Genomic DNA, 19,330 nt, shown 5'->3' on the forward strand with positions numbered 1-19,330 from the left:
CATGCTGTGACCAAGTAAACATACTAATAATATTAATAAGTATACGGTCTCAAGAACTATTTGTCTGGGCTGGCCTTGAACCGCGATAATCCCGATCGCAAACCTTCCAAGTACCTAGGATTACAGGTGTGAGCCACCAGTGCCCAGCTTTATCTCCTTTGAAACCTGATTTTGCAACCCCAAATTCCTCCATACCCCTCAGTTCAGAACCCTACCCTCTCACCTGCTTCCTCTGGCCTGCCTGCCTCCCTACTCCCTCTCTTTGCCTTAGCTTCTTTGTACAACTCAAAGGACACCTCTAAGTCCCTTCATTATGCCAGGCACTGTTCTAGGACACTGATAAAACAAGAGCAAATAAGACTGAACCCTGGTTCTCTAAAAGCTCAAATGAATCATATGGTCCATGAGAAGACTCCCCCCCCCCATATTCACTATGCTATGTGGGTAGATCCTTCCCCTCTCTGAAACTTAGGTCCCTCAATCTTTAAAGAGTTTGGGACCAAATGATCTCTTAGGGTCCTGTCATCAAAAATATTCTAAAGTTCTTCCACTGGACTTTTAGTTTCTTCAGAGCAGAAACCTTTTCTGATTCATCTTAGATGCTTACATAAGGAGGAACTCTGTACTCTGGTAGGGGTTTGCTGAACCAGAGAATAAAGGAATGAATGATACTTGCCAATAAGGGCCCACTTAGAAGGTATTCAGGGTTACTTAGAGTCTGATCCCAGCCAACCTCAATTGGACATCCTAAAAACCTGAGAATTGCTGTCTCCCATAGCTGAAACACAGTGCTTGAGAACACTTGAAATGCTTCAATCATTACACAAACCTTCATTGAGCACCCTTTAGGTGTGCCAGGCTTAGTGCTGGTGCTGGGAACACAATGGTGAACAGCCCCTCCTGGGGCTGATGTTTAGAAGACATTTACTGCAAAATAGGCCACTTGGTAAGATCTGTGTCATGGAGGAGGACCCAGGGGATGTTGAAGGCCTCTAACCCTGGGATCTGGGAAGGCTTCTCAGAAATCATAGCAAAGCCAAGTTCACAGAGACTTGGAGGTGGAAGTGAGGAGGGAGAGAGCACAGGCTGGCTAGAGACATTTCCTCCCTCTGGGAATCAACAAACAAGTAGTCCTCCAGCTTGTCCTGGGAGCTCATCTCTGGGTTAAGTCAGACCATTATGTGGGTGATAGCTGTCACTCATAAAGTCCTTCTTCCTACTCCACACCTGCTCTACTCAACCCCCCCAGTTAGCAACAATACTAGTTTAACATTTTATTCGTCCAAAGAGTATTTATTGAACACTCTGCACCTGCCAGATGCTTTACATGCATTACCTAATTTATTCCTAACAGGGACTCCCATTTTTCAGATGAGAAAACTGGGACTCAGAACATTTGGCTTGCACAAGGACCTTTAAGTGTCAGTCCTCAAACCAGGTTTTCAAGCCTTCAGGATTCCATTCCCTCCTGCTTGGCCCTCATTCACTGCTTCCCCAGGCACTTGTCTCAACTAACCGCCTTTCCCTTGGATCCCTGCGAATAGGCAGGGGCTTGGGCCCCATTCCTTCCTCTCTAGCAGGCCAGCCAGCCAGGGCGTAGACCTCCATCCTCTCTGAAGCTCCTTGGGAGACAATGGCGGGGTCGGTAAGGGAGGCGAGGGAGGGCGCGAGTACCCCCCCTGCCCACTGCCCTTTGTCTTCCCGCCTGCTCCCCTCGTGCGCCCCGGGAGGCTGGGAGGCGCCTCTCGCAGGCTTCCTCCTCCCATTCTTGTGCTAATTGGGTGTCAAGCTGAGATCAGTGAGAAAGAAATCCGCCCTGGCTCGGGTTAAACTGCCGCCAAAGATGAGGGCTAAGCCCAGAATATCATTAGGCAGGGAGGAAGCTGGGGCCCCTTCTCCGGGTAGGGGTTGGCCGTGCATTCAGGCCCCTTTCAGAGTCACTCCGTCGCCCACTTGCTTGCCCCTGCCGCCTCAATGGGCCCCTCGGAGGTATTTAACCTTCTTCCCAGGAATTGAAAGTGATAGCCACGCACTGGCCTGGGCAGCCACTTGCCTGTTCTGAGGGCGGCTGGACCTCCGGGGATGCTGGAGGCTGGCCCTTAACAGCCTCTCTGCGTGCAGCAGGAAGGCAAACAGGAACACTGAGGCTCAGGGAAGGGGAATTTTTTTCCCAGCTCTGCCATTCCCAGGCTCTGTGGACTTTGGGGAGCCTCTACATCTCTGAGCCTAAGGTCCCTCATTAGAGGAATGGAGATTAAAATACTTTTGAATTTAATGAGAACATGCACAGAAAGCCCTTTGCACAGGGCCTGGCACGTACTTGGTGGCCATTAGTAAGGAAGTATACAGAACAGCCAAAAGGAGCTCCCAGTTTCTGGAGGCAACAAAGAAGTGCCGGTAATTCACTTTTCACATCATGTGCCAACTCTAACCCCCTCTTCACTGTCCAAAGTTACTTGTTTTTAAGCCACTCCGAGAGCATCCTTCCCTTTAGTCTCCACAAGGAAGAGAATGATCATGGATAACAAATGGCAGTTGCAGAGAAGCAACATCCATTCACCTTTAGGGAGCAACATCCATTCACCTTTAGGGAGAACCCTGCCTTGTGGTTTCTGGTGCTCTGCACGTTCAGGGAAAACAAAAGCAAAACAAAAAAAAACTTTCCAGTGACAAAGTAGAAATGATCACTGAAGCCAGAGGTGGTGCTACAAGCCTGTAATTCCAGCACTTCAGAAGCTGATGCAGGCCAGCCTGGGCTGTGTAGCCCAGACCATCTCAAAGAAAAAGGAGGGGGAGGGAGGCTGGCAGAATGGCTCAAGGGGCAGAACACCTGTCTAGCAAGTGTGAGGCCAATTTCACACCCTGAGAAAATAGATAAGGAACCTGAAGGCCTTGACCTTTGCCTTGACCACTTCCATAGAAGCCCTCTCCATACCCCCAGGGTACTGGGTTAGTGCCACTGAGCACACAGCTTTGGCTTCACTGGTAAGCCCTCACCCCCAGGCTGCAGACACTGAGCTCCCTGAGCAGATCCCAGGGGCTCAACAGAACTGACACTGCCCTGGTAAACTGTGAAGCACTAGATAAATGTCAAGAGCTGCCCAATCAGCAATAGCTATTGTTAATAACTTCACAAGCATGTATTGCGCAACTACTGCATACATGGAAATGACTCACATGGCCATGGTTTGGGGATGACCAGATGCTGATCTGAGAGCTGCAAGGTCCACATGCCCACCAGTGTCTCCATAATGGAGGGATTGAGGGGTGGTTCTGGTGTGGAAGTAGAAAACAGCCTAGTCTGGTGTTTTAATATCTGAACATGTGTCCTTTTTTCTCCAAACTACTGTGCATTGAAAACTGGGCGTGGAAGGAAACACCTATAATCCCAGCACTAGGAAGCCTAAAGCAGGAGTCTGAGGATAACCTGGGAATATATAGTAAGACACTGTCTCAAAAAAAAAAAAAATACATGAATGACTGTGCACTGAGCAGATACCAACCTCAGGCTCCATGCTAACAGATTTGCATGCACAATCTCAGTATATAGTATATATATATATTTAATTTTTTTTTGTGGTACTGGGGCTTGAACTCAGGGCCTTCACCTTGGGCCACTCCACCATCCCTATTTTTTGAAGGGTTTTTCATTATAGGGTATCCCAGAACTATCGGCCTGGGTTGACTTTGAACCGTGATCCTACTGATCTCTGCCTCCTGCTTAGCTAGGATTACAGGCATGAGCCACCGGCACCTGGCACAATCTCAGTAATACTTTTGATAACTATCCCCTAAAGGTAGGGATTCCTTGACCTCCATTTACATGAAAGTGAACAGAGGCTTAGCTTGGCAAATGGTGGGGATGGGATTTGACAGCAGAAGCCCCAGCTCTGAACTACCATACTACCTTTTGGTGACTGTATTCAACCTAGAAGAAGGAATGGCCCCCTCTAGGGCTCCTCCCCATTGTGGAAGTCACTACTGAGCATTAAAAACACAAAGCTGGGCTGGCAGAGTAGCTCATGTGATAAGAGTGCCTGCCTAGCAAGTGTGAGGCCCTGAGTTCAAACCCCAGTGCTACCAAAACCAAACCAAACCCCACAAAGCTGCTCTGCCAGTCTTGGAAATTTGAAGGTCCTGAAAGCCTGGCCACAGGATCCTGAGTCTGGTACCTGCTTAGGGGTAAGGTCTAAGGAGGCATTCCTCTCCTTCCAGCTTTCCTTGGCTGAGGGCTAAGGGCCAGGAGTGTTATCCAGGCTCCATACACCCTCTGCCGGTCACATTTGCCACGGCAGCTAAGCCTTTTACTCTCAAACCCCCTCTGCATCTGAGTAAAGGCCCCCATTCAAGCTCTGCTCCTGTCTTTCTCCCAGAGGTACCAAATTCATCTATCTTTCAAAGGCCCCTCCCCTAGGATGCACCTTAAGATTTCTTAGTCTGGCCACTTACTGCCTGAACTGTCAGCTGCTGGCTTAGGGCGTGGCCTCACAGGCATGCAAGGAATAACAGATTCTGGCTTCCTGCTGCTTTCTGCACCATGTGGCAGGGTGGTGCAGCAGTATGGGCATGAGGCTCAGTCCGCATTCCAGCCCCCACTACTTGTGTGACCTTGGCCAAGTGACTCAATATCCAAACTCTGGGTCTTTTCTTGGATAGTCCATTTATAAAAATGGCCTCACAGATTCAGAGTGAGGGTTGGAAGGTGGAGGTAAAGCCCCAGGGCACTTGCTACCCACTGCCCTGGGCTGTGCTGGGACACTGCACTGATTCCAACCAGGACATACCACTGGGTCCAGGAGACAGGAGCTGACTACTCCAGAGCTGGGGCAGCCTCACTCTGGCTTTCTGGCAGTCACCCTGGTAAATCTTTCCAACCCTAAACTATTGGGAAAATGCCCTGTAGATGGGGAGCAGCAGAGCAAGAGCCTGGAGATAACCCTGATGCTGGCCACCCCACCAGGGTTTCCCCTCAGACTGAGCATACCCCTTCTTCATATGGTTCCCTGTAGCTCTTGATTCTTCATAACTGATCATTCCCATTAAACATAGACTAGGTCACTTGCCCAAAGCCACTTGCTTCTGGGTAAGTTGGTTTGGACTCTGATGCTACAGGTAAACAGTTAACTCAGTGGGAACTGCCCCCATCCTAGCTAGTACATGGAGGGGTAGGGGGGAAGGGGGTGTTTACCTGCCCTATTTCAAGTCCAAGTTAGTGAGCCAATGGGCCAGAGAGGCAGGAGACAGGGGCCTAAGCAGGCTGGGGGTGGACTGGGGGCTCTAGGTGGAATGGATCTTAGGCCGAATGAACACGGGCTAAGAGGAGTCAAGGCAGAATTTATTGGCCCCTAAGTCCACCCCCCATCTTTCCTCTCACAACCTGGCCAGGACTGAGATGGAGAAGGTGACACAGAAAGGCCCCCTCTGAGAAACAGCCAGGCAGCTACCAGGGAGACGAGTATGTGGGAGTCTGGAGAGACAGGGGGCACTGTCCTGATTTCCTGGGGCATGGATGGCCAAGCAGGGTCCTCTTCCTTTCCTCTCAGCAGATGCCACTTGGGGAGCTCTGGGGCCAGGATCCTCCCTGGCCACCTGACCGATGGCCACTACTGTCTCTGTCCATTCTGTTAGCTTCCTGAGTTTGGGGGCTTCTGCCTTGGTCCTGTTTGCAAGGTCCTGCTCTTTGGAGGGAGCTTGGTGACCCCTTTGCCTCTCCCTGCTCTACATGACCAAAGACATCATCCAAAAGTATCCATTAGTCCCAGCCTGGGCCCAAGTCTCTGCTGGGCCCAGAAGGCAAAACATGGACACGAGGCTTTCACAGAAAGCCTGTGGAGGAATGAGGAGGCGGCAGTGAGTCATTTGGCAGTTTTGGAGGAAGGGGGTCAACACCTTGGGGCAAAGGTGCGGGCCCTGCTTGCTTTGGTCTGGCATTGCCCAGGACCCCTCGGGGGTGGAAGCTGGAGCTCTGGATCCAGCTTCCGCTGGCCCTCACAGGGACATGGGGAGCAAATCACAGCTTTTCCTCGCCTGCCTGGATGCGAGTATAGGCTTCTTGGTCCAGTGGGACATAGCGACCTTTCCGGGTATCCAGGTAAAACAGATGGTCTTTCACCACTGCTGGATTAAAGCCCTCCTTCCGCAGCTCTGTCTTCTGGAACTTGTAGGTCCCTGGGGAGTGGAGAAGAAGATTCAGAAAGTGTAGAGCAGGGGCCTGAGCTCTCAGGGTCCTGACCCCTGGTGTTGAAGAAGGGTAGAGGAGGGCTGGACAGAAAAAGAGAAGGGTGGGAGGGTGGCCAGTCCTTCAGAGTTTGCAAAGCATGGTCCATCCATTACATTATGAACTCCTTCTCAAGAGCAGCATTGACAAAGCACAGCTAGGGGCAGACACAGGGACAGCTATGCTACTCTCCCAATTTCCAGATGGGAAAACTGAGACCTAAAGAAGGGAAGCTATTTGCCCAGAGTTACCACTGAGTAACAGCACAGTAGAAACTAGAACCCATGTCTTTTGTGATGGTTCCCTTTACTTGAGTACCTACTAGAAGTAGGTATGCCTCAATCTCTTGAGGCAGGTACTCAACCGTAGTCCATGGATTCTAAAGTACATGTGTTTTTCAGATTTTAACATCTTTAAAATAATTTGATCAGCTGCTGTTTTTTTTTTTTGGGTGGGACTGGTGTTTGAACTCAGGGCTTAGTGCTTGTAAAGCAGGCATTCTACTGCTTAAGCCATGACTCCAGGCATTTTTGCTCTGGTTATTTTGGAGATGGGGTCTTACAAACTATTTTCCCAGGCTGGCCTCGAGCTATGATCCTCCGATCTCAGCCTACCAAACAGCTAGGATTACAGGCCTGAGCCACTGGTGCCTGGCTAGCCACTTTCTTTTCTTTTCCTTCTTTCTTTTTTTTTTTTGGCGGTGCTAGGGTTTGAACTGAGAGCCTTCACCTTGGGCCGCCCACCAGCCCTTTTTTGTGAAGGGTTTTTGAGACGGGATCTCATGAACTCTATGCTCAGGTTGGCTTCGAACCACGATCCCCTTGATCTTTGCTTCCTGAGTAGCTATGATTACAGATGTGAGCCACAATACCAGGCTGACTAGCCGCTTTCTTATAAAGACAAATACCATGTTTCAATTAATGAATAAAGAAGACTGATACTCAAAGAGGCACAGCTAGTGTCACACAGCTAGTAAGTGATAGAGCAGAGATTTAAACCTGGATTTGAAAGATTGCCAGAAATGGCTATAGAATCCTCCTTGTACCCACTTGCCTCTTCTTCCAGCAGGAACACTCTTGAATCTAGACTGGCCTTATGACTTGCTTTGACCAACAGAATGTGGCAGAGCCCATGTTCTGGGAATTCTGAATGAGTCTTGGCCTCAAGGGGCCTTGTTACTTCCACCTACCCTCTGAGACCAATGCAGCCTTGGGAAGAACAGAGATAAACCAAGCCACATGAGGCCCCTAGAATGGTGCTGTCCATATATGTGGCTATTTAAATTTAAAGTTAAACAAAATTTAGATTTCAGTTCCTCAATCACACTAACCACATCCCAAGTTCTCCAAACTATGCAGGATTAGGAGCTACCCCACTGGCTAGGAGAGAGATGGAACATTTCCATCATCACAGAAAGTTCTTTTGGACGGGGCTACAGCCAAGAGCTGCATAGGACTAAGGCCACTGCAGACCCTCCTTCCCAACAAGTTCACTAAATGATGGCAGCTCTTTGAGCTGAACTTAACCCCCAAATTGCTGACCCACAGAATTGTGAGCAATAAAGTGATGTTTTAACCCCTTTGCAGATCATATGTTCTGCAATAAGGTCATCTGGAATCCCAGGCCTGAGCCTAACCTGCCTCTTCTGGACAGAAGTCATAGATGTCAAACCCTTAAGGAGTTCACAGTACCCCTAAGCCACTTGCAGTCCTTTCCCACTTTACTCAGCAATTGGAGATCTCTGTCGGAAATGAACCTGACTAGGTTACTACACTGCTCAAATACTTTTGTCACTCTCTACTGTCCTGGGTTAGTCTAAACCCATCCTGGTGTATAAGGTCCTGGACTTCTGCCCTGCTGGCCTTTCTCCCACCTCACCCCACTGCTTGACCCACCTGAAGCCTCTCGCTTTGGGGGCCTCTTTTCTTTTTTGTTTTCAATTTGATAGCATAGTATTTGTATATAACCTTCACCCACTTCCATACTTACTTACTTACTTATTTCTTGTTTGTGGTGCTGAGGATGGAACCCATGCTAGTCATGCTAGGCAAAGGCTCTACCATTGATCCAACACCTAGTGGAGGCCTCTTTCATTCTTCCAGTGCTGACACTCCTTTCTATCTCAGGGGTTTCACACTTGCTGTTCTCACAGCCTGGAATGTTTCCCCTGACTCCATGAATTCCTCATTAGGTCTGAATTCAGCTAAACTGTCACCTCCTCAAGGGATCCTTCCAGTCATCCCAAATGCCCCTTCATTTGCTTTCTTGCAGCTTGACCTGCAGTGCATTCCATAGCTTGTGAATTCCTTGTCCCATAGCTCCCTCCCTCTGACTCTAATTCTAAAAGCTCTAAGAAGGCAAGGTCAGATCAGGCCTGTGTCTTCAAGGCCTAAGGCAGTAGCAGTCACCAGACAATGATTCCGGTAGTGGACAGTGACCCTCCTCCTCTAAAGATGTACTTCCACACAGGGGGCAGTTCCCCCGACTACCTGGCAAGCCCTAGTCTCTCCAAGAGGAATGGGGAAGACTCAGGACTAGAACCTAGGAGCCAGAGCAGGGGAGGGACAGACCTGTTTTGTGTAGCTCAGGCAGAACGCGCAGGAAGATGGGGCGGGCATACAGGGGCAGCTCCTTCTCCAAGGCCTGTACAAATTGTTCCAGGTCACAGTTGCCGGTGGGGCTGGCCACAGCTGCCATTCCTGCCCGGCCCTCAGCTCCTGAGGAAAGGGTGGACAGTGAGGGGCGTGTGGTACCCCCATGGCGCCTCCTGAAATGCACTTCCCTTCCCCATACATACCTGGCACCTCAACACCATACACTGCAACATCAGCCATGTCCAGCAAGCGGCTGAGCGTGCCCTCTACCTCAGTGGTAGACACGTTCTCGCCTTTCCACCGGAACGTATCCCCTGTGCGGTCTCGAAAGTATAGGTAACCCAGCTCATCCATCACCAGCACGTCACCTAGGAAGTGGTTGGTAAGGCTGGACCTGAGCTGGCCTGACTCTTGGTCCAAGGACTTGAGCTGGGGAAGTCCTGGGCATGTGTTTGCTAAAGGTGGCAGAAGTTCCCCTTATCTCCCCCACCCCCTCTGGTGGTAAAGGTATGGGGACCCACCAGTGAGGTAGGCTTGGTCTCCCTTCTTAAAGACATCCTTAGCGATCTTCTTGTTATTGGCACCCGAGTTGAGGTAGCCGTCAAAGCGGCGCAAAGGATCTTGCTGAATGATGCGGCCCACCAGCTGGCCTGGCTGGCCTGGGGGCAGAGAGGCCAGAGTCAAAATTGTCCTGAGTGGTCTCTTCAACCTGTCTTCCCCAGCAACGCACCCTGTATCCTAATCTGACTTGATTCATACTGCCTGCTACGGAAACATCCCATTTCTAGGGCTGGGGGTGTAGCTTGGTGATAAGCGTGTGCTTAGCATTCACTAGATCCTGGGTTCAATCCCCAGAACCACAAAAAAGGGGGAAAAAAATGTCCCACTTCACCTCCAACCTGGGAGCTCACTGAGGGCAGGGAGCTTATCTTGGTAGGTCTGACACATTGGCCCCTCAGTGATGTGTGCCCACTGAACTAATGGGAGAAGAACAGGGTGCCAGCTCTACTGATAGTGAACAGGCCAGCACCGCTGAGCCCCTGTTCCAGTCCTGGTTCCACACAGAGAATTCTGTGTTCTTCACCGCATGTGATCTTTAGGTCAATCTAATGATGTGGTATGTGCCTACAAGTGAAGGATGTCGTCACCAAGAGGACGACTCGGCCACAGTGCACGCTTAAGAGGCAGAGCCAGAACCAACCACAGGTGGCCAGGACTCAGGCCCTTCTTGGGCCAATATGAAAAGGAATAGATGGACAAAGAAATGAGCAACTTGTGGTCCTAGGAGCAGAGCTGACTGATGGCCACTGATCAGAACAGACTCCCCATGAGCCCACACTGGCTGACCTCTCTACCAGGCCAATACCTACCCCTCCGACCCCAAATTCCCATGGGGGCAGACCTGGCTGGCAGGGAATGCAGACTCCATTAGGTCCCCGGATAAGCTCCATGGTGTCCTCGTTGACACGTACGAGCCGGATAGGGTACACAAAGGACAGGATGCGGCTGTTGAAGCCACAGGCCCCCACCTGTAAAGGCCAAGACTTGGGCCAGAGCTCCATGGGCTCCAAACTGGACAATGGGGTGAGGGAGGACCCTGGGACCCACAACTCTCATGCTGCCCATCCCTCTGGTGTCCCGAGCTTTCCATGGTTTTTCCTGTGGCAGCCTCATTATCCCCAATCTAGGCTGTACCTGGCTGTCAAAGTTGCCCAGGCTGCAGTTGCACTCGGTAGCCCCATAGAACTCGGCCACCTGGGGAATGTGGAAGCGGCTGGAGAAGTCGGTCCAGATGGACTGCCGAAGACCGTTGCCCAGTGCCATGCGTACTTGGTGCCGGGACTCTGCCTCCCGGGGAGGCTGGTTCAGGAGGTACCGGCACAGCTCACCAATGTACTGCACAATCTGAGATGGGCATGGTGTGGGTCCAGGTTCCTGGGGTGCACCACTTCACTGCTTTCTCATCCCTATAGTCCCTCCCCACTGCACGGGCTGGCTGTGCAGTCAGTCTCTTCCCTCTCTGGGCCTCAGTCTCCCCATATGAACAATGGGAATGTTGCCCAAGGAACCCTTCCAAATCATCTCAGCTGTACGACAGATACGCCAAAGTGTATGGGTATGTGTGTAGGGGCTGGCCAGGGGACAGGGACTGCTCATCCTCTCCCCTTCTCACTCACAGTGCAGTTATACTTGATACAGTCGTCCCAGAACCGGGAGGCTGAGAACTTCTTCCGGATCACCACGGTCATGCCATGGATCAGGCACTGGCCAACCCCCACAATATTTCCTGAGGGCAGAGGGGCCTGGAGGTCAAGGACACATGGACCAGACCCCCAGGGCCTTCTCCTGCCCAGGGCTACCTCTTTACAGGCCCTTACCACGGTCTTCTTCTCCTCTCAGTCCCACCTATACTAACTGATCACATCTCTCCACTACAGACACCATCCAGTGCTCAATCATTTTTTTTTTGGTGGTAGTGGGGTTTGAACTCAGGGCTCATGCTCGCTAGGCAGGTATTCTACCACTTAAACCACTCCACCAGCCCTTTTTTGTGTTGCATATTTTCATTATAGGGTCTCTTGAACTATTTGCCCAGGCTGGCCTTAAACTGAAATCCTCCTGACCTCTGCCTCCTGATAGGTAGGATTACAGGCCTAAGCCACTGGTGCCTCACCAGTGTATACTCTTTAGATTGCCCCCAGGGGACTCTGAAACTGATATTCAGCTGGCAGAACTGAGCTATCCTGCCTGGCTTTGACACCTCCACCTGCACTCTTCAGGATGTTTTCCCAGGCTTCCGCCACTGGCTCTTCCTGTACGCCACACTCATGCTGCCTGCCCCTCCTTCACGCTCATCACACCATCTGTCAGGTAGAAGAGGTGTGTTGTCCACCCCACCTCAAACACACACACCATCTTCAAGCACCTCAAGGGTAGGAACTATACTTACTCAAGCTCAGTCTTCCCTTTAGCCCCTATAACCAAGCAGCAATGCTGCACACACCTATAGAAACCAACCACAAGACAGACCAGTCCAGAGGCTTCTTGACACATTGCCTCACACCTTGAGACTGGTGTGGTCACCCGCAACGGACAAGAAAACAGAAATGGAGTCAATGGCCTTGCCTGGATTTGACTCCAGATTTGAGCTCTTGTGTTTTTACTGCAACATGCTGCCCTGCAAGAAGGGTGGGGTTCCTAAGGACCTGGGGGTCTGGAAGCTGAGAAGCAGATTCAGTTACCTGCTGAGTGGTAGAGGGGAAGGCAGTCATAGACAATGTCATCCGGCCGCATCCGGAATCCATAGTACACCAGGGCAGCCATGCGGTAATACCTGGGAAGGCACAGAGTAAAAGGTTTCGTGAGCCCCTGGAATGGCAGGAGGAGGCTGCTAGGCTGGATGCAGGCCCACCTCCACCCTGGGGCACCTGCCCCTTACCTGCTGTTTACCACAATGGCAGCTTTGGGTAGCCCTGTGGTGCCTGACGTGTAGATGTAGAAGAGCTTATCTAAAGAAAACAGACACATGGGCAACTGTGACAGGGCACAGCACAGAGCCAACAAGAATGAGATGGATGGTGCCTGTACATGGGCATCCAATATCCACCACCACCACCTCTTCCAGGAAGCCTACTCTGATGGCCTCTGACCCCACTCTGCTCTCATACCTTCTTCTACAAATACTTCCTGGGCCTCATTCTGTGCCAGACCCAGTGAGGGAGAGATATCAGTGGCTGAGATGGCATGCACCTAGCCTTCTTGGAGGTCCCAGCTGAGTGAGACAGTCAGATGATGACATGGGCACTTCTGACACTGAGCACCAAAGGTGGGAGCACAGGACCTAATGAAGCCCAGCAGCACCACTTCTTCCAGGCCTTAAGAGGGGAGGAGGTGCCAAGTGGTTTTCAGAAAAGAAGGGATGCCTGTCCCAGGTTTTAGTTGTAAGAAGTTGGGTGCTGAGGTAGCTTCTGCACGCTGACCATCTACTTACAACAGCCTGCAGCTGTGAATAGAGACTATCACATTAGAGCTCCTATCCGAGGTTCAGCCCTACCAGGGAAGGAGGCTGGCTAGTCAGGATGACTCTGCCCACTTAGAACAACCACCTCAAGTGCTCCGGTGCCTGCTGTGTGCCAACCCTGGGCATTAAGAGGGCATCAGGATGAGCCAGCCACAGGCCCTATCCTCAAGTAGCTTATAAAAGTACCCAGGAGACAAGATGGCAGAGATTAAACAATGATGATGACAAGGACAATAAGCACTTACTGAGCCCTTCCTGCCATGCCCTAGCCTCAGGACTTGACACACTGTATTTTTCAACACTTAAAGGCCACTCATAAAGTAGATTCTGTTACTATCCCCAAGTTTATGATCATGGGACCCCAGGCTCAGTAGGCAGGTCGGGTATCTGTGATCACAGGGAAGTAGCAGAGCCAGGCTTGATGGCCCAAACACTGAGCCACCAGGCAATGCAGCAGGCCAGGTGGCTTCACAAGGAAGGGGAAAAGAAGACCCAAACAGCTGAAGGATTGGACAGGCTGGAGTACAGGAGGAGAAAGGCCAGAGGTCTAGGAGGCTGCCTGGAGGACGATTTATAGGTAGCCCAGGGCAGGGTGGGTTACAACTGGGGACCTGGTAGATCCTGCACTGGAGAGGGGTTTAATGAACATGTGAAGGGTCTTTCCCCACACCCACCTTCTCACCTCAATCTGGACCAAGATTCAGTCAAAGCAGGTTCTTGGGGTACATGTGATACTGCAGGTTAGGCTCTAATAAGGACTACCTCAAATTAGACCTGGATTTTATATGCTTAGTTTGCACCTTGAACTTTTAAATAATTAACGTTCATTTCACCTTACCCCAGAGTGTCCCAGGGTTTCTGTCCCCCATTTTCCAGATGGAAAAAGGGAGGTGACATGACCTGTTCAAGGCACACAGCAAATTTGTAGAGGATCCCAGGCCTTCTGGCCCTGAGGCCAGTGCTCTGTCTATGGCCCATCTTTGAGCCTTCCACAGGGAAAGGGGCATACCTGTGAAGCCTTTGTCAGGGAGACTGGGTAGGTGTTTGGGGGCATCTTCCAGCAGAGGGTCCAGGTGCTCTGTGTTGGCCGGCACTGCACTGGGCTCCCAGGAACCAGAGCAGAAGAGGCTGAGTGAGGGGTCCAGGCTGGCACGAATCTCACAGACAGCTGCAACGGAGACAAAGCAAGTCAGCAGGCAGGCCAGAAATCCCTGCATTCCCAGGACCTTTGCTCATACCAGGTTAGCCATGTTGTCAGGGGAGACCAGTTGGTGTAGGGAGGAGATGGGTGAAGCACCTTCACTGTTGCTAGGAGCAACAGCTCACATGAGCTCCTAGTTAACTACCCAGTGGGCTTCTCCTGCTCTCACAGCCCTAGGAAGTAAGGTACCCAACAACAGCCCATTTTGCAGATGAGGAAACAGGTGCTGAAGATGGGAGGGATTGCTTTATCTCACATTGAGGTCTGAGCTCTTACCTCTGCACTACACCACTCTGTGAGGGACCAGTTAGAGCCCTTCAAAGTGGGAACCTTCTCTCAGGCTGCCAGGGCAGGCAGATGTCCAGAGATTCACCTACCCTGGGCATGGGGGGTAGTCCTACCCCACCAATCCCACTTCTTCTGTCCCCGCTTCCTCCACGGTGCTGGAGATTGAACCCAGAGCCTCCTACATGCTAGGCAAGTGCTCTACCACTGAGTCACACTCCTAGCCTCTCTGGTTTCCTTTTTCTGGTAGGACTGGGACTGGGGTTTTGGGGTTTTTCTTTTAGCGGTACTGGGGTTTGAACTCAGGGTTTCATGCTTGCTAGGCAGGCGCTCTACCTCCTGAGTCATTCCACCAGCCCTGGGACTGGGGTTTGAACTCAGGGCTTTGCATTTGCAAAGCAGGTGCTCAACCACTTGAGCCCCACCTCCTCTGGTTTCCTCTTGGTTCATCTAGCCCTCCCCTCTCTCCCTGCTGTATCCTTTTTTCTCCCTTTGCAGCATCTTAATAACTTCCCTACCTAATATCTTATGGCCACAGAAGTGTGAAAGAACAGGGACACTGTAGTCAAGCCCAAGATCAAATCCTAGTCCTGCCACTTGTGTGACCCTGGGTGAACTCCTCACACCCCTCTAAACTTGTCTCATCATCCATAAAACCAAGATGACAATCTCTCCATCCTAGTCTTTGTGAAGATCAGAGCTGCTCTTATAAAGCACCACATGAGCACTTTTAGCACCTGATGCAGCAGCAAATAAAACACAAGCTCTGTGAGGAGAACAAGTGCAAATTGTTGTTCTGCTTGTACAGATGAGGCCAATAAGGCCTAACTAGTCAGAGGGATGGCTGCCATTATGTCTGAGGGCCAGCCAGAATTGGCCTCTTTGCTGGTGATTTGGGGCAAGCACCTTCTTGACATCAGTGAGGAAACTAAAGCTGAGAGAATCTGTCCCTCACTCAGAATCTCCAGTTTCCCTAGCAGGGCTCAAAACTTCTGATGCCAGGGCCTGGGCTCTTAGCTATGGATTCACACAGCCACCCACAAGGCTGGAAGGGAGATGTCAACTGTGCAAGGTCTCAGGAGCCCCCCACCTGTTCCTGCTCCCTGTGAGCTCACCTGGGGCCATCTCACTGCCAAAGATAAGGGCCCGTGCCTGCGAGGTGTCCAAACAGTGGCGCAGGGCATCACGTCGGAGGTTGGTGTTGATGAGGGCTGCCTCCACGCCAAGCTTGGCCATGCCCAGCCACAGGCCCACGAACTCATTGCGGTTCTCCATGAAGAGAGCAGCCACATCACCTGAGACCAGGCCCCGGGCCTGCAGGAAGTTGGCCACGCTGCTCGAGTAGTCGTCCAGTTGGCGGTAGGTCCAGTGGGTATCTGTGCCCTCGAAAATCAGAGCTGTCTTGTCAGGGTGGCGGCGTACCGTGGAAGCAAACAGCACAGGCACTGTCTTTCGCTCCTTCAGGTACCGTCGGACCTTTGCCTTCACCTTCAGGAGCACAAAGCCACCGCTGCATGGGATCAAGCAAGGGAGCCATGACGACTAGGGCTGGCTCATGAACTAGCTCTCTTAGGATGATACTATATCCTATTTGACTGCTGCTCCTGGGTGCTTGGCACTGTCACCAGCACCCTCTCATGGAGGCCTCCTGATGAAGCTAAAAGATTGTCTGATTACTCTCCCCTGACTGAGGAGGAAACCAAGGCTCTTGTGGTGCCATGGCTTGCCCAAGGGCTTACAGGTGGAATGTGGCTCAACTGAGATTTGAACCTCAGGCCTTTCTGGCTCCAGAGTTCAACTCCTATTTCCGCTTAAGCCTGCTGCAATGCCAGAAGACTTCCAGGGTCCAGGGCCCCAGCCCATAGTTCAGATTCCTCATTCAGAGACTTCCACAGCCCATCAGCACTCCCTGGTGCCTACTGCCCCAGGGTATCAGGAATCAGTCTTTCTCCCATGAGTCCAGGTATAGCAGGCCTCTGTCTCACTCACCACCTTACTCCCCAGGTCTGTTCCATGCCAGACACCAGGGACATGTTTGCTGTTGTGGAACCATCTGGCAATTCCCCCTTCCTGTCCCAACCCTGCCACTTTCTAACCCTTTGAATTCTGCAAGCCCTTCAGCCTCTGTGCCTTTGCCAGTACTGTAACCTCTGCTATACTCTCCTCCTTCCACCACATTCATACCCCTTCCTTCCAGGAGAATTCTCAGATTCCTAGCCTGAGCCCCTGGCCTGAGGTCATCTCTCCCTGCTCCCATATGCAACCATCCTTCCTCTGGGGCCTCTTGATATCTCCTTTTATAATCAGCCCAGATTGACAAATGCTGAACCAGCTGTTCTGGGTGTGGCTCACTGTGTTGGAAACTGGAACACAGGAATGAGCAAGCCTGCTGAGGCCTCTGCCCGCATGGCACTGCCAGTTTAAGGAGTTACCTTGACCGCCCCCCTTTTGCCAGGGGTGGGGGGCAATACTGGGGTTTGAACTCAGGGCCTCATGCTTGCTAGGCAGGTGCTCTACCACTTGAGCCACTCCACCAGCCCTTTTTTTATGTTGAATATTTTTGAGATAGCATCTTGCCAACTATTTTCCCAGGCTGACTTTGAACCTCGATCCTCCTGAGTAGCTAGGATAACAGGTGTAAGCCACTGGAGCCTGGCTACCTTTGTCCCCTTTTTATTACTCAGCTAGTCTGAGTTTGGCAGACTGGGTCTGCATTGCTCCTCTCTAGGTATCAGAACCAATTTGGTGTAGAACAGCTAGGCACAGATTCTCCTAGACATCTAACTCATGGGTCTAATCTAGAAGTCAGTTCCCCTTCTACCCTCTCAGGCTGCTGCCAACCTGAGGACAGGTCTTCTCACTGGGCTACTCTTCACCTTGTCATAAGCTACAGTGTCCTCAGGATTCCTTGTGGAAGTCCCCCCAACACACCTGGTATTTGGTGTGTATCCCAGGCCAAAGAGCCTCAAGTTAGGGAGATCCCTAAGAGAAGACTTTATGGAGATGAAGGTACTAGGTACTGCTGCCAGGAGAAAAGTATGGGGAAGAAGCTACTCCTTTGGGACCCAGGTGTCCCATGTTGGTGAAGACAATGGGGTCTGATCTGGGGATCAGAAGCCCAGTATAGTTGAGAGACCCAAGGAAGGACTGGGTCAGGTACTCACAAGATATCACGCCTGATGGTCTTGACAAAGATTCGGATGAAACGCCAGCCGCCAGACCCCAAGTAGAGGAGCAGCAGGGAGAACCCTACCTGGGTCCAGGGCAGCTTCAGCACCAGCTTGGAGAACAGCAGCGCTCCCACCAGAGATGCCCCGAGCAGCATTGTGGCCTATGGGCACAAGATAGTCAGGGGACTCAAACGTCTGTGTCCGTGCACATCTCTACCCCCCAGCTCTGGCAGCCACTCTAATGTGATCCCAAAGGGTCAACTTGTTGTTAGACTTAGCCACCTGAGTGGGATGGCTAAGAACAGGGTTCCCTTTCCAGGCATACGTCCCACTGTCAGCTAGAAGTGGCTTAAGTAAAGGGTTCCAAGAGTGAGAAGTAGGAGGCAAATCTAGTCTTTAGGCCTCTCTCTCTTGACTACCACTCTCCAAGTGACTTTGGGCAAGTCCCTTTCCCACTCCAGGCCTCACTCTTTGCAATGGATTAATGAGACTTGTTCCCAAGAGCCTTTCCAGACCAAAAGGGCAGTCCACTTCCCAACATCCAAGGTCTCTATCGAAGTCCAAGATGGTTTGGGGTGGGTACTGACTTAAGTGCCTCTGGTTTGACTCCCCATCCAGAGACCCAGGGAGGTTGTGGGGATGGCTACGCCAGTCCACAACATTCAGTGGGGCAGGTTCCTGGGAAAGGAGCCCTGCTCAGTCCCTAATCAAGGGTTCAGACAGCTTTGTGCCTCTAGAGGGCGACCCAACAAAAGGGAGGTGCCTGAAAGGTGACAGCCTAGAGGAGGAGGGTGAAGATGACTGAGGGAGAAGAGGGTCTTTTTCCTTTTTTTTTTTTTTTGAGATGGGGTTGCACTGTGTATCCCAGGCTATCCTTGAACTCATGATCCTCCTGCTTTTCTGCCTGCGGAGTGCTGGAGGAAGAGGGTTTTGAAAGCAACCCCCTCACACACACACATTCAGCAAACTACTCAAATGAATCTTGGGGTCTAGGGCTTTTGGAGCCGGCACTGTGCCCAAGGGCTGGGCTGAATTAGGACTCAGGCTCTCTATTCCTGTCTGCAGCTAATGGAACTCGGTTTTTCTTAGGATTTTCCTATTTGGGGGAGAAACGGAAGGTCAGGGCTGTAAAGTATCCTGAGCGCCTACAAGCTAGGATGAGAAAACGGCTTGGACCACAGGGAGCCCTTAGAGATCTCCTCCTCCTGGAGAAAAGCACAAACCCGGAGGAACGGGGGTCGCTAAACCAGAGCCCCCAAACCCAATGCCAATATCTCCAAGGTCCTCAGACCTCTGGCCTCCCAGAATCCGCTAAAACGTAGGGTAGGAACCCATCCAAGAAGACTGGGAGAGAGCGTGAGGAGAGGAAGGAGTGCTCAGTTCCTTCAGGGCCCGGTCGGGATACTGCAGACCGACCTTGCCCGTAAGTAACCAGGATAGAAGAGCGCACGGCAAGGTGACAGGGTGGCAGGGCGCGCCCCTCACCCCAAGCTGGCACCGCTGTCTCTCCCTACTTGGCCTGGCACGTTTCCCCGCCCGGGATCCCACCGGTCTCGCCTTTCCTTACCGGGTGTCGGCCCCGCAGCGCGGCGCCCGGTCCAGATGCGGCCCGGTTGTGGCAGCGGAGTGGGGAGCGCGGGGGGCATCAGTCGCCCCTGGGCGCACAGAGCCGAGACTCAGCAGTGCTTTGCCGACTCTGCGCCCTGCAGAGCCCACCCCCTCCCGCACCCAAAAGGGCTGCGCTGGCCTGTGGCACAGCCTCCCGCGCCGTCACGGCGGCAGGCGAGCCTCTGAGCTTGTGAGCCCGCCGCGACAGCGCAGCCCAGCCCCAGCACGCCAGAC

At 51.9% G+C, this 19,330-nt stretch overlaps 1 protein-coding gene across 4 annotated transcripts; it reads right to left on the bottom strand.

Moving 5' to 3' along the window:
• Positions 1-5,314: 5,314 nt before the first annotated feature.
• Slc27a4 (solute carrier family 27 member 4) lies at positions 5,315-19,324 on the bottom strand. 4 transcript variants are annotated; one of them, XM_074053105.1, is made up of 13 exons: positions 19,056-19,324; positions 17,572-17,649; positions 15,434-15,806; positions 13,842-14,000; positions 12,251-12,320; positions 12,054-12,145; positions 10,989-11,098; positions 10,507-10,716; positions 10,214-10,340; positions 9,333-9,470; positions 9,015-9,179; positions 8,788-8,934; positions 5,315-6,168 (listed from the first exon to the last, which is right to left on the bottom strand). In XM_074053105.1, exons 2-13 carry the CDS (start codon positions 17,641-17,643, stop codon positions 6,011-6,013), a joined length of 1,821 nt encoding a protein of 606 aa, XP_073909206.1. In that variant the 5' UTR covers positions 17,644-17,649; positions 19,056-19,324; the 3' UTR covers positions 5,315-6,010. The 4 variants fall into 4 exon arrangements, with proteins under 4 accessions (XP_073909206.1, XP_020019845.1, XP_073909207.1 ...); XM_020164256.2 differs by having other exon boundaries at positions 15,434-15,828; positions 17,483-17,649; positions 19,056-19,323; XM_074053106.1 differs by having other exon boundaries at positions 15,434-15,828; positions 19,056-19,320.
• Between the last annotated feature and the right edge of the window lie 6 nt (positions 19,325-19,330).

Source organism: Castor canadensis, chromosome 13 (genome assembly GCF_047511655.1).
Source record: "Castor canadensis chromosome 13, mCasCan1.hap1v2, whole genome shotgun sequence".
NCBI lineage: Eukaryota > Metazoa > Chordata > Mammalia > Rodentia > Castoridae > Castor > Castor canadensis.